Source organism: Notechis scutatus, chromosome Z (genome assembly GCF_049901735.1).
Source record: "Notechis scutatus isolate UNSWTSFEM ecotype Mainland chromosome Z, rNotScu1.2, whole genome shotgun sequence".
In the NCBI taxonomy this organism is placed as follows: Eukaryota; Metazoa; Chordata; class Lepidosauria; order Squamata; family Elapidae; genus Notechis; species Notechis scutatus.
Genome location: NC_142025.1, coordinates 56,030,562 through 56,049,958, shown reverse-complemented (window position 1 = coordinate 56,049,958; position 19,397 = coordinate 56,030,562). Strand labels below are relative to the sequence as shown.

The following is a 19,397-nucleotide window of genomic DNA, read 5'->3' as shown; positions in this document are numbered from 1 at the left end:
AGCCAGTTGCCAAGCATCTGAATTTTGATCTTATGACTACAGGGATGCTGGAAAGGTAGAACTGTGAAAAATGGACATGTCACTTTTTTCAGTGTTGTTGTAACTTTGAATGGTCACTAAAAGAACTGTTGTAAATTGAGGACGACCTGTATTGTAACGCCACAAAAATTAACAAATTACATATTTCACATGCTAATAAGATAATGTTTTAAAATTTTGAAGTTAAGGCTCTAAAAATACATGAGAACTGCCAGAAGAATAGAGTAGAGTAGAGTAGAGTAGAGTAGAATTCTTTATTGGCCAAGTGTGATTGGACACACAAGGAATTTGTCTTGGTGCAAATGCTCTTAGTGTACATAAAAGATACATTCATCAAGAATCATAAGGCACAACACAATAATAGTCATAGGGTACAATAAGCAATCAAATACTAGGAAACAGTCAAGTATAAACTTTATGAAGGAACAAAGGCACTTGGGATCATAGTCAAATCAAAGAAAGTGATAAAAATGGGGCAAAACTCGCATTGCATGCAAAATGTGTGAACTCTCCACACACCCTGTGTCTACACCGCAATTTAGAGGTATCCATTCTTAGGGAAAAGGATGGACACATAGGAATAAATAAGAAAAAAAAACAAGTTTAGAAAAAAGCTCATTTTGCCTGATTCAAAAATGCCAGGTTTAAACGTGCAATTTCAGTGATGTAACAAAAAAAAAAGTTCTAAAGTCATAAAATGGGCTGTAAAAAAAGTTCTAAAGTCATAAAATGGAGCAAAATTGTAACATCATTTATTTCTTCTGCACGATATTAAAAACTCAATTTGGGAAATCAGCACGAAAAGAAGGAAAGGGCTTGGATTCAAACTCTTTTGTCCCCCACCTGGCTCGGCTGTTTTTCCTACTTGCAAATAAAAAAAGTTATTTAGAAAAGCAATTGAGAAAGTGGACCCTTATCTCTGAAATGGAACAATCAGTTTTGCTACTGGAAGTCTTCTGATCTATTGTGTGCACTTAACTCTGTAAACAAGCAAGAGCAGAAGCTGGTAAATGCTACCACATCTGTATAAAACGCATGTCTGAGCTGCAGTTACAAAAACCAGATTAAAGACCTGAGTTATTACAGTTTGAATTAAAGGAAAGGTTTCTTGAGGCGCCAGACCAGCGTGCATTCATATGCCTCCAAGCCCTTTTGCTTGCTGCAAATCAGACTGCAGCAAGCAAAGGATTGGAGGTATGTGAATGCATGCTAGTCTTGCCATTCTGCCAAACTAGTGCAAACCGGCTGAATCCCACCACTGGTTGCCATGTATTATGTATCTGTTTTTATTTAATCCCAAACTCCCTTCCCAGCAGACATCCATATATACTATACAACTAGTATCCCAAAAATAAAATTTTTAATTCAATTAAGTACAATAAAAAGTGCAAAGCAACTCTGGATAATGTTTATTATAGTTCACTGAAACTTCACCTTCCTAAACCAATATTTGAAATCGGCTTTTTTCAGTAAACCAAGCCCATATTTGGGCACTAAAGTACAGTTAAAGAACATTAACAATAGTGATTTCCCAGTCCTTAGAAAAGCGTAAAGAATTACAAGGAAAGTAGGTAAGAATACCTGTATAATACTAAACTATAGGATATAGTTAGTATTGGACACAAATGAAACCAGATTATTTTTAAGTTAAGTTCTTTTCTATGCCAAAGTTTACATTTTTAGCAATTAGACATTTGTGTTATTATTTTTAAATTTTTCTATTCAGATCTAGTTTTCCTATTTTATATCTCAACTATAGGTAGTCCTCAACTTATAATATTCATTTAGTGACCAAAGTTATAATGGCACTGAAAAAAGTGACTTATGACCAGTTTTCACACTTAACGATAGTTGTAGTAACCTTATGGTCACATGATCAAATTTTGGGCACTTGGCAACTCACATTTATTTATGACAGTTGCACTGTCCTGGAGTCACGTGACCACCATTTATAACCTTCCCATCTAGCTTCTGACAAGCAATGTCAATGGGAGAAGACAGATTCGTTTAGTGATCACATAATTCACTTAACACTGCCGTGATTCACTTAACAATTGTAACAAAAAGTCCTAAAATGGGGCAAAAGTTACTTAAAAATTTCCTCACTTAGCAAAATTTTAGGGTCAATTATTGTCATAACAAGACTACCTATATTCATCTGTATAAACAGCCAAATACTTAATTTTGACTATACATTCAATTTTTAAAAATAAATCTCATCGAGATTTACATATCTACAATAATATGCAAACTATAATTGTTCTGTTAATTCCTAGTTTCATTTGTAACTTCTTTCTGCAACAAAGAAAAATGGCAATCCAAAAATCCAAATGGCTAGTAAATGGTTTCTATTTACTTAATAGAGGACAGAACAACTCGAGTTTTTAAATAAAAAAGGTAGAAAAAATTAATAGCATAACGCAGGGGTGTCAAAATCAAGGCCCATGGGCCAGATCTGGCCCACAAGGTGGTTAGATCTGCCCTGCAGGGTTGCCCTGCTGACCGGGCACTGATTTACAAACTGCTGGGAGCCATCTGGGCCAGAAAGTGACCAACCTTAGATCTGCGGGACTTCCTTGGAGCCCATGAGTGGCTGCCCCAGCCCTGCCCCTTGGGTGCGCACATAAGAGGTGTGCATGCATGGGGGTGGGGGGTCTGGCGTCACCGGGGGACCATGTTACCCCAAAGGCTGAGTGCAGGCTGAGCGCTTCATTTCGGCCAGGACTCCAGTGCTCGCACACTCACCGTTTCCTGTGCATGTGACCAGGGGGCGGGGCTGAGGTGGCAGGGCAGCCCTATGGAATCTAAGGCTAGGCTCAGGAAACAACACCGTCCATGGCCCGGATTCACTGCTTGCTCATGTGCACCAGCCTTATTGTTTGAGGGCAGGAACAAAGCCTTCAACCAGACATGTTAAATACAAGGCTGAAATTTGGCCCACAGGGCCATCCCAGAAACAGTGAAAGATTGAATGTTCCTGCCAGATGCCCCAGGCATGCAAAGGAGGCAGTGAGCATGCCAATGGTGTCTGGCAATAGCCCATCAGCTGAGGGGCTCCTCAGGACACACAGTGGAGGTGGGTCTGGGGTGCTGCAACCGCCACACTGGCCCTAAGCAGTAGGCAGAGGCATGAGGAAGCATGTGATCTAGCCCATTGGAAGGGCTGGGTGGCCACCCACCCACACACTCCATTCCCACTGTCTGACTTTGCTTGCCTGTGGCCACCGCAGCTGGGGTGGGACAGGCAGCCGGACTGAATTGTGTGCCTCTCCCTTCACTTGCTACGGTGCTGCTGCCATGAGGCGAGGGGAGGGAGGTGGCAGGGCGGGGGTAGATCTGTCCAAGTTTGTCTTTTAACTCTGATGCACATGTGGGACGCTCAGTCCCCTCCCTCCAACCTCGTCCTCCAGAGTCTGCTCCCCACTCTCTCTTCCCATCACCGGGGCCATCGGTGCTGGGGGACAAGCAGCAGGCTCGCTGTAGGATAAGGTTTGACAGAGGGGGCCAAGCACACGGGCTGCAGCGTGGTGGTAACCAGCTGGGCTGCCTCATCGCAACCTCACAACCTGTCTTTTGCCTGCGGCGGCTGCAGCTGGGATGGACCAGGTGACTGCACATCTGGCAGGATATATGGCTGCCTGGGCATCTGACAGGCCTGATCAGGTGCCTCTGCCTGCTGCTTGGAGTGTCAGATCAATGGTCCTGATGCTTCCAACTGTGCTGCACAGGCTTCGGACTGCCAGCTGCCTCTTAGAGATGGGGATTCCCCACTTTTCCCATCAAGGTGGCCATACCCGATTGGGATGTGCCCACCTAGCCATGTCCACCTGCCCCCCAAGGGCAGGCATAATGCTAATGCAGCCAATGAAATTGAGTTTGGCACCCCTGGCATAACAGATAATTTTTTAAAAATATTAGCCAAATATTTAAAAACAGTCTTAGCTGAATATAATATGCTCAAAATCAGTGTTAATAAACTAACACAAATCTTTAACTTTTTTTCTCTTCTCTTTTTCTACTCGTTTAAAATGGAACCTTATTTCTTTTCAGCAAAAATATTTTCTTCTAATGATTAATATACTACTTTCCATTATCTTGGTCCATGTTGAAAATACATGTTGTGAGAAAAAGCACTTTTAATGCTGAGTGTATCTCCAGTTGATGAGTGATGGGAAGTAGCTTTTCCACCCATTACCAGCATTTCTTCTTCTTTAATTTCCATGGCTTTCTTATAGAGCTCAGCAGCCTTCTCAAATTCACCCCCTTCATAGCTTTGGGGAGAAAAGAAAGTAGGACTTAATAAAGTCTTAATAAAAGTCTCTTGCTTGAGCAGGAGGTTGAACTTTTAAACTCTGTTATTCTGTTAAAGATTCATAATCTACATTTAGTACCTAATCCTCATATCAAGTCATCTGTATACACAGAAACATCCACATCTTTCCCATTCCAGCCTGGATTCAACAATATGGAGAATTTTTTATTCAGTCATTCAGTCATATGCAGCCTCACCCTTAGCTAGATGTTGCATACGCTAGAAATGCTTCAAAATATGGCTGCAGAAACGCTTCTGATATTCAGTGCCATCTGTCTTGAATTCAAAATGTCTCAATTATATCATCAATATAAATATGAGGGGCTGCTATAATTAGTGACAATTTATCTAGAATAGAACAAACACATTGACTTGATACCTTAGCACAGCCAAATTTTTTAATGTTTCCCCTACACGAGGATGCATGTGCCCCAAGCTGTCTTCATAAATTTTCAGTGCACGTTCATACAGAGGCAACGCTTCCTGATTTTTTTTCTAAAAATGAGACAAGAAAACAAAATTAGGTATGTATTTTTAAAATATTTACAGAAATTCATTTTAAAGCCAGAAAATCAGTCTGCCTGCCTATAGGACAAGATTTATGCCTACGGAAGTAAATATCCCCACTCCCAAAATTTTAGCAGTTATTACAGTAAGTAAAATTATATGCAAACATAAGATTCTTCTTTTCTCCCTCTGTCCATGGGAAGGACAGATTTGGGGAAAGTTTAAGTTTCTCCATGAATTTCAAACTCAAAATTGGCTAGGCACTGACCCATTCCTGTATAATGTGCCCTTCCTCTGATTTTTTTTTAAACAGCAAGGAAAAATATGACTGGAAAGACTGAGTTTTAGGATAAAACAGTATATATCATCATACATTTTACCTTTTTTATTAAGGAAAGGAAACCTACCATTTGACAATAAAGAACTGCCAGATTTACTAAAGCAGTAGCCACACTTGGATGTTTTGGACCAAAGGATTTTTGTCTGATTTCAACAGCAAGCTCATACAGAGGAACAGCTCTGTCAAGCTTTCCCTAGGAAACAAAGCAAGCATGAATTAGCTAAAAGTACATCAAATCAAAAACTTTGCAAAATTGAAAAGCTTACATTCTGGATGTTTTTTTCCCTTTCTTTCCACAAGTCCATCTTTAGGCAACATTTATAGAAGTCGTTTGCAACTGTTTTTATCTGGTTGACTTCCATATAGGAGAAGAACTCATATTTCTCTGCTCTTAGTCCAGTGTTTTAGCTAACAGATCGGTGCTTTTTAAATTGGAGCTAATTTTAGTGGATTCTGAGGTAATGAAGCAACTTATGTTTGTTTGTGAATGAGAATCTACTTTGGGATTGCTGCAGTTGCTGCCCAGTTATTTGTATAAAACAGCAGTCCAGGATCTTTTCCTGCTTGGGAAAAGAGGTTACTGGGTTAGTTTAAGAACCACTGCATTACACTAAACTGGCTTTCTCAATCTGCTAAGGATGGGTAGAACTGTTTGAATTACAAGCACTTCAAGCACAGAATAACTGATTCAGGTAACTTGTATAGACAACAAAATAGGTAGATGTTTGTCCAAGCAGCATCCATAAACAGGATCTTTTTTTCTGTATAGGTATTAAAATTTCAGATGGAAAATGTATCAAATGTTCTATTTCAGATAACAAGATGAAGCCCAACTTCATTTTCTTCCAACTCATAAATAGCCCAACATGTCCTCTTTATAGCCCCATATTCACATCAGAAATTGGTATGATGCCAACACAAAGGATCCTGCATCTCGCCACCTGTATTTCCTAGTGGAGGGGGTGTGTCTGATCGGCTAAATGTCTATGGAGATTCTCAGTCATCCAGATCATGGTTGTCCCAAAGGTGCTTTTTCAACAGGCAACTGGACTTTCTGGTGCAGGAGTATGAACAGATTTCAAGAAAAATTGCAGTCTACAGGAATCATTTGTGTTTCAGTTTGAGATGTAGACAGCATAGACTCATCCTCAACAGCCTGTGCCTGTCCTCAATAGTGAAGAGATACAGGGCAAAAAACATCCTGCAGAAAGCACAGCTCCAACTTCTCAATGAAAGTCCAGAAAGTCCAGTTCTCTCTTGAAAAAGCACCTTTGAGTCTGATTATGTGGCCAATGAGTCTGATTATGTGGTCTGATTATGTGGGTAATGTGGCCAAATATAAAATGAGAATGGTACAGAATCTGAATAAACAAGAGAATCAGAGTTGAATGTTTACAACTGTTCACCACATGATTCCCAAGTAAGAAAGAACAACCATGGCCTGTCTTATGCCTGTTGCCTTTTGGTACTGTTTTATAGTCTGGCAGAGTGTATTCTGGAACAAGCTGCTCTTTTTGGACAGCAGGAACAGTTGCAAGAAGAGAGCAGCACAACAGCATCAGAGAGCTCTCCTTCCTGGTTCTTATTTGCCCAGCAGCCATGCTTAGGCTCTAAAGAAGCTTCTGTTGCCTCTATATCTATAGAGGGTTAGATGGAATTTTTACCATCACTGACAAACTCTATCGTGTTTCCCAGGAATGTGGAGATTCATGGGGAAAAAAGCATTTTGGATTTTTGTTTCTCTTGGAATTATCTGGATCTTATTTCATGACAGACTTGCTGCCAACAAAGGGTCTTGACGTGTCTGTACACTATTTATAATGGCATCAGGACCATTATCCAATAATATCCTGCCACAAGCTACACGTCCTGTATCTCCAATTATAATGAAGGGGAGAAGGGCCAAAAACAAAGGATATAAATTAGCAATTTTAAAAAATCCAAGGAGGGATCCAACTAAAAATCCAACTAAAAATCCAACTAGGCCTATCACACAACTCAGTTACAAAAATAATAGTTTAAGCAAGCAGAAAAGAGTCAAGTGCCTCTTTGTTGTCATGTCTAGTGGTTGCTGTACTTTTTTAATTCCAGAGAATTCTTAAAACACTACAAACAAATTACTTGAATATCTTTTCCCTGTAAAACCATGGTCAATTTGGTACAACACAGTTTTTGGAATGTGTTATTTCATTTCAAGATCAAAATAAAACATATTTCCTCTTTGGGCAGACCCTAAATCTAATTTAAATTTTGCAGTTAAAAATAATCTAAATTTTGTAAGGGCGGGACTGATGTCGTGGCGGTATGACGGGTGATCTTAATGCTCTAAGATCACCGTCAATATCTTTGCTGCTGGGCGGTCCTTTTGGACCTAAATCGTCCCGTAGAGATGGTGATAGCAGGCATGATATTCCCCTCTGAAAAAAAATCGGGCCGGCCAAAAGAGACCCCCACCGCACGTCAAGAAATCGCCCGCCCGCCCGCCGCTCGCCCCGCCCGCCGCTCGCACTGACCGCCCGCCCGCTGCTCACCCGCCCCGCCGCTCCGCCGCCCGCTCCGCACCGCCCGCCCGCCCGCCCACCGCCCGCCCGCCCCGCCCGCCCGGGCTCCGCTTCGCACCGCCCGGGCGATTCCCAAAAATCGAATTCGATTTTAATCGGAAAAATATCATGCCTGGGTGATAGAGAAGGGCACATCCTGTTCATCCCAGGGACATCGCAAAGTCCCTGATCGATCTAGGAGAAGCCCTTTGTTCTGGCGGCAGAGAGGCAGCCATTGAAGCTGCTGAAGCTGGGACAGCTCCGAACGGAAGAAGAAAGTGGAAAGAGAAAAGTGCGTCAGTTTGGTGAGATAACTTTTAAATATTTCTATTTGAGAGAACACCTTGAGAGAGAAAAAGTTTAAATTGAAGACAGAAGAGAGGAAACTGCAAGATTAAGCTTGAAGTCAAAATTAGTGTCTTTTTTATTCTTTTTTTATTGCTGGACTTTTTACAAACGCCTTTTAACTTTAGGAACTGGACTGGTCTTTTTTCTTCTTTGGCTTTCATACTCAATAATTGTTTTTTATTGAAAGACCCTTTCCTTCTATTTTTTAAGTGCCTAATAGTATAGTCTTTAATTAATTGTTACTTTTTAAATATTTCTAATTATTATTTTTTTGCTTTGAATACGAGGGGGGAAGTGAAAGTAAAGGATAATAAGTAACACTGCCATCTAGAGGCTGGGAAACATTGTTTTCTTTCTCTCCTTTTTGAGGCTTGATAACTTTGAGAATAATAAGGGCTGATGTTTTACTTCAAGGACTTTGAGCCTGTTTGCTATAAGATAGTGGGATGAGCATGGAAGAATGTGTGCCCCTCTGTGTTACTATTAGTGGTTGGAGTTTGGTGTTGAGAGAAAGCTTGGAGTTGAAAGAAAGAAAATTGTAATGACCTTGGGAACAGAACTTTAAAACCTGCTTAGAATTTTACAAAAGAGCCTTGGACACTATATAGAGGCAATATGTTTTTCTACTTTGAATTTGAAGATATGCCCACTGAACAATTTTTAGTCCCTGCTCTTGAAGTTCTTGCCATGATTTCAAATTTCCTTGTATATCCAATAGATCCTTATATTTAATCATTTTAGTGATATCCAGATTATTTGGGTGAATCATCGCCTCCATTGTTGAAATCCAAATTGGTATTTTTAAATAGTGTTTTTTCCGTATTTTCTTCCAATTAGTTAATAATTAGTCTCTGATTAGGTGTCTGTGAAAATATTTCTGGCTAGTTTTCCCTACATCCCATAAAAAAGCATGCCACCCTCTTTGCAAGTCATGGCCTTCTAAGAATAATATTCTCTTATTGGTTAAATTCACCCATTCCTTCAACCATACTAAAGAGGCTGCACTATAATACAACTCCCAATTTGGAAGTGCCAGCCCTCCCCTGCTCTTCATATCCTGCATTGCCTTTAAATTTATTCTAGGTTTTTCCCCTTGCCAGATAAATTTTAGTTATTTTATTAAGTTCTTCAAAAAAAATGTGTGTACTTTGATTGGGATCGTCTGAAATATATATAGGAATTTTGGAAGAAAATTTTAATAGCAGCAATCCTGCCTAATAATGAAAGTTGCAGCTTGCCCCATGTTTCTAAATCCTTCTTTACCTGTTGCATCAATTTATCATAATTATATTCCTTAAGTGTCTTACAATGTGCTGTCAACCATATTCCTAAGTATTTAACTTTCTTTATCACTTGTATTCCCATAACTTCTTCTAGTTCTATTTTCTGTTTTTCTGTTAAATTTTTAGTCATTAATTTTGTTTTCTTCCTATTAATTTTAAGTCCTGCTACTGCTCCAAATTGTTCTAATTCATTAATTTTTGTCCTTTCTATTGGTTCCTCAATGAAAAAAATCATATCATCCGCAAACACTTGCAACTTATATTCTTCTTTCTTAACCTTTAATCCTTTTATGTCTGGGTTCTGTCTAATTCGCATTAGTAATGCTTCTAATGATAATATGAAGAGCAGGGGTGAGAGTGGGCAGCCCTGTCTGACTCCTTTTTCTATTTTTATTGGGCGGGTATATTCCCCGTTTATTATAATATTAGCCTATTGTGTATCATAAATGGTTGTTATAATATTTTCAAATTTGGTGCCTAAATTCATATTATAATTTTTTTGGATTAAAAATTGCCAATTTAAATTATCAAAGGCCTTCTCTGCATCTAAAAACATACGTGCAATTTGTTTTTCAGGGTGGGCTTCTAAAATTCTAAGACATCTAGTACTATTCTTAAGTTGTTCCTGATTTGTCTGGTTGGGAGAAATCCATTTTGATCTTCATATATATGCTCATTTAACATTCTTTTTAGTCTACTTGCTATAATAGAAGTGAATATTTTGTAATCAGTATTTAACAGTGAAATCGGCCTATAATTATGTATATATCAGGGATCCGAATCCTCCTTCGGGATCAGCGAAATCAATGCCACCCTCCATGAGTCCGGCATCCTGGCTGCCAATAAGACGTCATTAAAAACTTCCACCATAAGAGGTCCTATTTGTACTGCTATTGCCTTGTACAGCTCCCCTGGAATCCCATCTGGTCCCAGGGATTTATTGTTTTTCTGGTTCTCTATTGCTGATTTCAATTCAAACCAAGTAATGTCTTTGTTTAATAATTTTTCCATTTCTTCCCCAATTGCTTTATCCTTCACTTCATCTAAATAGTTTCTTATTCTATCTTCGTTAACTTCTTCCTTTTTATATAACTCTTCAAAATACTTATGGGCAATTTCTTTTTTCTGTTCTATCTCCTGTTGTATATCCCCCTTTCCATCTATTAGCTGGTATATCAATCTCTTTTCTTTCCTTTTTTTAGTCTATATGATAGCCATCTCCCTGGCTTATTAGCATGCTCAAAATAAGTTTGTCTAGTTGTATTCAAATTTATAATCATTCTCTCTTGTTCAATAAAATCCAGGCAATATGTTTTTCTTTGGCAGAAAGTTAGCTTTCCTTATGTTTTTTTTTCTTTACCTTCCCCCCCTTAGCAATTCATCTTCAGCTGACATCTGTGATAGTGGCCATTTGGATAGAATTTTTTTTCTACTTTTTTATGTCTAAGAGGAAATAGCTTTTCTTTTCCTTTCCCTTAAATTGACTCTTTTTTCTTTCTTTTCCTTTTTTTTCAAGCCATAAGTTTTTTTTAATTATTATTGGCCTTTTTATTTTTATATCCTTTTCCTTCTTACTCTTGTTTCCTTGAACTGCTCTTTGAAGAATGTGCATTTCCTTTTTCTTTTTATAGTGTTTATGTTTTTTTTTACTTCCTTCTAATTAGGAAATATTATTTTTACTTGTGTTTCCTTTCTCTATTTTGGAGATTGTTTAAGGCATTGTTTGGTCCATTATATTTTGATTATCTGGATTAAGGTATAGAAGAACCTGAAGAATTTTATTTTTTTCTCTTTTTGGTGTGTTCTTTCTGTCAGGCTACAGAACTTTTTCCCATTCAATTAACAAGAATGAACTTCTGAAAACCAAACGTATCAAAAGGAATACTTTATTGAGATGAGACAATTCATGTAGGAGTTCAAAGCAGCGTCTAAGGTCTCTCAGGCATACAGGGGTAGATAAGGGAGTTTAGAACTCCTCCCCTTATCTCGATGTGTATTTAGTAAAACAAAAGCCAGTATGTTAATTCCCCCCCATCCCTTTTGTAAGGAACGATCTTTTTCACAGTTTCCCTGGGCACACCTAATTTTCCCCCCACCCCCTTTCAGAACGAACTTTTCCAGAGGTTCCCAGGACACATCTCACTGTGGAATTTTTTTGGTCTTCTCATGTCCTGGCTGTGCCTCTCAGAGGTGATAGGTTCCGGCCATCTGGGTTTCCTCCCTCCATTGTATCATGTGTAGGTTATACAAATTCCATATAAGATTAAATACATTCAGGTTACATCAAGAAAGGATTTCTTTATCAGTCTCCCCCCCTCCTTTTCTACTTCCAGCGAAGAAATGACAGATACACGGATCTGACACTTTTCCTTTTTTTTTTTTTTTCAATTAATTGGAACTAATTGGATTGGGGTGTACAAGAGCCTGAAGATTTTTTTTCTCTTTGCCTTTTTTCATATTTGCCTTAGATATGTGTGGATTAAGGTGTAGAAGAACCTGAAGATTTTGCATTGTTGGAGATTCTACAATCTTTGTGAAAGGAGCAGAAAGATAACAGCTACTGGCTCTTCAATACCAACTTCTTCTTCATCATCATCTGGAGGACAACGATCAATAACGGCGATGTTACAGCAGGAAAAGGAACGAAAAAAGACAAGGAGGTGACTTTACAGATGATTTGGCAAGGAATTCAAAGCATAAATTCAAGAGTACAGACAATTGAACAAAGAACAGAAAAACAGATGAAAAGATTGAGAATATTCACCAAATGATGACAAAATATGAGGATAGATTTCAAAAAATTGAAAAAAAGGTGGAACAAGGAGATAAGAAAATTGGAGATATTGATAACAGATTGAGCATGGTCGAACAAGATAAGACTGAAATGCTGGGATGGGAAATCAAGCGATCAGAATTTTATCTCAGATTTCAAAATATAGAGGAAGAAAAAGGAGAAAACTTGGCAGAAATAATGATAGAAATCCTGGCAGAAGCACTGGAAATAACCAAAGAGAAGATGATGGATGGAATAGATGAAGTGTGCCGAGTTTTTACAAGATACGCAATGAGAAATAAATTGCCAAGAGAGGTACACATAAGGTTCACGAAGAAAGCTATCAAAATGCAAATGCGAGACTTCTGGTTTGTCAGGCTTCGGCGGCGGCAGGAATCCGCGATTGTGCGCAGTCCCTGCTGCGCTCGCCGCTGAAGTGCCTCCGATCCAGCTGGATTTGGAGGCTATAGTTATCCCGTAGAGATAACTGAAGATAGGGGAGATCCGGGCAGGGGTCTGGGGGCATCGCAACCCCCTTCCTCAGCTGGCTTAACTCCCTTTTCCAAAGGCGGAGGAGCGGCGGTCAGCAATGGCCGCCACAAAGAACCTCTCAGCCGGACAAGTTTGTGCAGGAGGAAGTTGAGAAAGTGAAAGTTTTTGGCTGAACCGGGACAACAAGCAACATCTGAATACCCTGGAAATGTAGCTTTCTAAATGATACATTGTTTCCCAAGAAGATCGTAAAGCTGTGGAGGAAAGTGAAAAGGGAAAGTTTTTTTTCTCACTCTCCCTCCCTACGGAGATAGCAGATGGAAATCGGAAATACCTGCTTTGGCAACAGAAGGTAACTAATTTTGAAAATTAAAGCCAAGGGGACACTAAAGATGTAAAGACATTTAAAATCTTTTTGCTATAAGTGGGAAGGGAGAGGTAAATGATTTATAAGATTTGCTGAAGGAGACTGCTTGGAGCTTATAAGATCAGAGACTAAATTGCAATAAGACTTCAAAAAATTATCTTGAAATTGTGTAATTGAATTCTACCCCAGGAAGAGAAAGTATTAAAAGAAGAAAGTGCTAAATGAAACAGTTTGTATTGATTTTGATTGCTTGATGACTTTGGGACTTTTGCAAACTATCTTTTGAAAGACTTTTTTGAAAGACTTTAGAAAGACATTTGGATTGTTTAAAAAAAATTTCACAATGGCATTATCTGTTGAAGAATTGAAAATGGAATTTAAAAAGCTAAAAGAAGAGGAACAAGAAGGCAAGGGCTCTTCTGGATCTATTTTTCACTTCTTAGAAATGGCGATTTCTACTTATCAGGAAATATAGCAACAAGAAAGCTGGGATGAAGAAGAAGAAGCCATCTTTAATGGACAAATGACTTTAGTTGAGGAAGAAAAGGGAAAAAAAGGGAAAGAAAATGGAGAATTCAAGATCTAAAAAAACAACCAAGAAAGGGAAAAATAAGGTGAAAAATCGATATAATGTCAGAAAGCAACAGAAAAGAGGAATACAACAGAGAGGGGAGACTAAGAGAGCGGAGATTGAGAGATGGGGGGGGGGGTAAAAAGGCTAGATTCGTCAAGAAAGGAAGGGAAAAAGGGAAGAGAAGTTATAAAGGCTTAAAACAAGATGTTAAAAAACAGGGTTTTTTAGAGACAAAGGGTAAAACACAATTTAAAAAGAGATTCTGCAAAAGTACATAAGATTGTATCATAGTATTTGTATTTGAAATAGAGTTAGAAAATTGGAATATTATATGTGTTAATAGAACATTGTAGGGAATGTGTAAAATGTCTAAGATTTAATAATAGAGTTAATTAATTTGTTATGGAACATTGTTTTTACTATACTATAAGCTTATTATGTTTTTTATTTTAAAATGTTATGTAGAATGTACTAAGCAGAATCAGAATGGAAATTATGTATTATTTTAAGTGTTAAATTTGGGGGAAAGATAGAAAGGCGTCATACTTCAACCAGTGATTACAGGAAAAAATTTGTATTAAAGAGAAAAGATAAATAGATAATTGAAAAAGGACAGACAAAAAATACAAGTATAATGATTTAAATTGAGATGAAGTAAATAAAATAGAATTAAGAGAGTGAAAAGAGGTGGGAAGACATATAGAAAATATAGAATGTTAAATAAGATATTAAATAGTATATAAGGTGAGCATGAATTTGATTTATGTCTGTACAAAAAGATGTAACCCGGGGTTAAGCCGCTTTCTAAAAAGAAGTTTTATGTTTTTATGTTATGTGTTTTGTTTGTTTATGTTTGTTTATTGAGAATTAGTGATGTTGGATGAGAACATATGAAATAGTAAATAAGACAGATGAAAGTATAAGTTTAATGAATAAAATTGAACAGAAGTAAAGGAAGAAATAGTGAGAAGTTGGAAAAAGAGTAATAAGATATGAAGTTGAATACATAAGATGCATATTAAATTGTGTTTGTATGGAAATGTGATAATTTGGAATTATGCTTTACTTAAACAAGATGTTTTATTTGTTTTGTTAAAACTCAATAAGCAGTTTTTAGAAAAGATCTTTTATGTTCTTACGTTTTATGTTTTGTTTGTTTGTGTATTGTCTTTGAAAATTAATAAAATTTGTTTAAAAAAACGCAAATGCTACAGATAGTAAGAGAGAAAACACTGAAATATAAAGACAAAGAGATTGTGGTTCTGAAACAAATACCTAGAAGAGTGAGAGAGATGAGAAGAGAATATCAATTCCTGACTAAAATATTACTTAAGAAAGGCGTGAATTACAGATGGCTGATACCAGAAGGCCTTGTGTTTACATGGCAAGAACAAAGACATAGAATAGATTCAATTGAAAAAGCAGAATTATTTTATGCAGAATTCTTCAGAGGGAAAGAGGAAGAGAGGAAAGAGAAGAAGTAATAATTAAATTCTAAGAGGAATGCCTAGAAGTGATTGAAAAAAAACAAGGTGCATTAGGAGGCAGAGTGGAACCTAGAGAACAACGAGAACAGAGATCTACTAGAGCAGTAAATCCCTCTTATAAAGTATAAATATGGAAGAGAAAAAATGGATTATAATTAATATAAATGGTCTTAATTCGGCGGTTAAAAGAAGAAAAATATTTCATAAATTAGAAGAACTGAAATTCGACATAATTTGCCTACAAGAAGAGCATATTAAAAAACAATATGAACAAATACTGATGCAGTCAAAACTAGTGAAAATATTTACTTTGTTGACACGATCCAAGAAAAGAGGAGTAGTCTTATATATTAGAGACACAATTACAGCGGAACAAATCTATACGGATGATGATGGAAGAATCTTGATGGTGGAAATAATAGACAATAATGTGAAATTACTTTTAATATCAATTTATGCTCCAAATGATAATCAAGAAGAATTCTATAGGAAATTACACAGGACAATAATTGATCTAGACTATGATAATATATGCATGATGGGGGACTTCAATGGAATTGTTAATGAGAAATTGGACTATAAAACACAGAAAACAATAAAGCAAAGTAGAAAGACTCTTCCAAAATCTTTTTTCAAAATGACAGATGAATTAAATTTAAAAGATGCTTGGAAAGAAAGAAATACTAAAAATAGACACTCATCATGGTCTAGAATAGATATGATATGGATGTCAACAGAATTGATTACTATTATACAGGAAATTGATATAGAAGCAGGTACTTGGGCAGACCATAAGTGACAATGACAACTAAGTGGAAGGGACAAAGTGGAACTAAGTGGAAGGGACAAAGGAAAAATCTAGATGGACTTTAAACAATACTATACTAAAAGAAAAGGATTTTACACAGAAAATGGAGAAAGAATTGGATTTCTTTCTTAAAGAAAATAAAACGGAGGATACAACAATACAAAACCTTTGGGATACAATGAAGGCCTATTCCAGGGGTCTGATAATAGATTATACAAAGATAAGAAATAAGAAGAAAAGACAGGCTTTGAAAACACTAGAGGATGATTATAAGAGACTTGCGAAAGAGTTACAGAAATCACCACTAAAAAAGGAGGTTAAAATACAAATGGACACAGTTAAACATAAAATGGGGCTAATGGAAAAAGAGGAATTAGCACAGAAAATTAGAGGCGCTAAACAGAATTATTTTGAAGATGCAAATAAACCAGGTAGATAGTTAGTATATAAATTGAAAAAGGAGAAGGAATCAAGAAATATAATACAATTGATAGATGATCAAGGGCAAATTTGCTATGGAAATAGAAGAAAAAAAATATACAGAACTATTATGGAAAAATTTATGAGCAAGAGAACATAGAGGAGGAAAGAATTAAACAATATTTGCAGAAAGCGAATTTACCTCAAAGATATTGAAATGATGTTAAAAGGAAATATAACGATGATGGAGTTAACTGAAGCATTAAAAAGACAAAATAATGGAAAAGCACCTGGCCCAGATGGATTGCAAGCTGAATTTTATAAGACATTTCAGGAATTGTTGAATGAAGTCATGTTACAGAAGCATATATTACACTTGTGCCAACGGAGGAAGCTGACCTGCAACAAATCAAGAACTATAGACCTATTTCCCTATTGAACTCAGACTATAAAATTTTCAGTTCAATAATGGCAGAAAGACTCAAAAGATATTTAAATAACTTTATTCATCCTGATCAAAATGAGTTTTTACCAAAGAGACACATTAAAGTTAATATGAGAATTATTCTGGACACATTGGAATATTATGAGGCACATCCTGAAAAACAAATGGCTCTGATATTTTTAGATACACAGAAAGCCTTTGACAATGTAAATTGGTGATTTATGTTATTACAATCGGAACATATGGACTTTGGCAAGAATTTTATCCAAGCCATAGAAGCTATATATCATGAACAAACCGCAAAGGTAATGATAAATAGGGAATTGACAGAATGCATTGACAGGTACAAGACAAGGTTGCCCGCTGTCACCTCTGTTGTTTGTGTTAACACTAGAAGTATTAAATAGAGATATTAGAGAAGAGAAAGAAATAAAAGGATATTTTATTTATATTAGAGAAGAGAAAGAAATAAAAGGAATGAAAATTAAAAAGGAAGAATACAAATTACAAGCATTTGCAGATGATCTGGTTTTTATATTAGAAGATCCATTAGAAACAGCGAGTAAATTGATATAAAAGATAGAGGGATATGGAATGGTAGCAGGTTTAAAGATAAACAAAGATAAAACAAAGATTTTGACAAAGAACATGTTAGTAAAATGGAGGGAAGAATTGGTGGAAACTTTGAAGATCCAGGTCACAAATAAGGTAAAATACTTGGGAATATACTTGACAGCAAGATGTGGTACACTCAAAGAGAATAATTATCATAAACTCAAACAACAGATCGTGACAGATTTGGCAAAATGGAAAAATTTACAACTATCATTAATAGGGAGAATAGCAACAATTAAGATGAACATATTGCCTAGAATTTTATACTTATTCCAGACAATTCCAATTAGGTTAGGAAAAGAGTACTTTGAAGAGTTAAACAAAATAGTGTTAAAATATATTTGGCAGGGAATAAAAGCAAGAATAAAACTTAAACTGTTACAAGATGCAATAATACGAGGAGGATTTGCTTTGCCCAATTGGGAATTATATTATCAGGCAACAAATTTGATGTGGGTAAAGGAATGGATAACATTAAGGAACAGTAGATTATTGACTTTAGAACAGTAGATTATTGACTTTATTGCCTTCCTCTGGTATAAGGGAACTAAAATGCAGGGGTATTTTAGAAGACATATTCGAGAGGCATTGTTATTAAATTGGGAGAAGATTAAAAAGCAGTATTATTTGAAAATTCCATTTTGGTTATTGAAGCTTTTTCTTATCCAATAACATATAAAAAGGAACAAACAGTTAGATATGGAGAGATATTGAATGAAAAGGGTGAACTTAAATCTATGCAAATATTAGAAGAACAAGGTATAAAGATGAATTGGTTTCCATATGTACAAATACAATCTATATTTGATAAAGATCTTAAAACAGAAGGTTTCTATGATAAGTTGACTGATTTAGATAAAATTTTGACAGGTACTGAAAAGGTAATTTAAAAACTTCATGGACATTTACTAGAGTTTAAATTAGAGAAAGAGCAAGTTAAAGAAACAATGATTGCATGGGGAGGGAATTTTGGATACGGGATTGATTTAGAGAAATGGCACAAATTGTGGTATCAAAATTATAAAATGACAATGTCAACAGCATATAAAGAAAATTTGTATAAGATGTTTTACAGGTGGCATTTACCCCGACGAGAATAGCAAGAATATTTAAGAATAAATCTGAAAAGTGTTGGAAATGTCATCAGATATCAGATTCATTTTACCATACGTGGTGGACGTGCGTAGAGGCAAAAAGATATTGAACTACAATCCACACATGGTTGGAAAAAAATGACAAAAAGACATATTGACTGATTTTACCAGAAATATATAGTAGAGAATTGAAATATTTGATTGTAAATGTATTAACAGCAGCCAGAATTGTGTTTTCGAAAAATTGGAAAAATGAGAAAATAACAAGCAAATAATGGAATGTGCTGAAATGAGTAAATTGACATTTGAAATTAGAGAACAAGAAGATAAACAATATGGGATTTATTTTATCAATGGTTAGATAAAAAATATGGAAATGATATATCTTAGATAACTTTATAATACAAAGATAATAGAATTATAGAGGATATAACATCAGGATGTATTATTATTGGATGGCTTTATGATGGGGTATTGAACGTTATAATATAAATTAATCCAAAATGTTGAATGTCTCACATAAAATGATGGAATAATAGTTATAGTCAAATAAATCATTAACAATGATAATAATACATATATATATATATATACATATACTAGATGGATAATATGAGAATTTATTCAAACTATAAGTAAGGACTATGGAGATGAAGCACAAAAGACTTGTAACCAACCGACACACTGTATGTAACTGGAAGATGGTTTTATGTTTTGTTTGTCAATGTTTGTTTAAAATAAAAATTTTAATTAAAAAAAATAATCTAAATTTTGCAACTAAACCAACTGATTTTTATGTATACATACATTTATTTTTGTAGGGGTACACACAGACACAGAAATGAGCACACATGTACAACTACATAGACTCACAAAGAGAGCGAATGCACTGCTTTCATAGTTCTGGAGAAAGATAATGAATAATATTTCTGAAATAAAATTTCAGTTTGAAC

At 36.1% G+C, this 19,397-nt stretch overlaps 1 protein-coding gene across 1 annotated transcript in view; it reads right to left on the bottom strand.

Annotated features, from left to right (window-relative positions):
* Positions 1 to 4,049: 4,049 nt before the first annotated feature.
* The window catches only part of NPHP3 (nephrocystin 3), a 100,754-nt gene continuing 85,406 nt past the window's right edge, over positions 4,050 to 19,397 (bottom strand). Inside the window, exons 25-27 of the mRNA XM_087947906.1 lie at positions 5,266 to 5,391; positions 4,731 to 4,846; positions 4,050 to 4,310 (exon numbers count right to left, since the gene is read on the bottom strand). Of these exons, the coding sequence (XP_087804032.1) occupies positions 4,130 to 4,310; positions 4,731 to 4,846; positions 5,266 to 5,391 (423 nt within the window). The 3' untranslated portion in view covers positions 4,050 to 4,129. The remainder of the gene's footprint in view (positions 4,311 to 4,730; positions 4,847 to 5,265; positions 5,392 to 19,397) is intronic.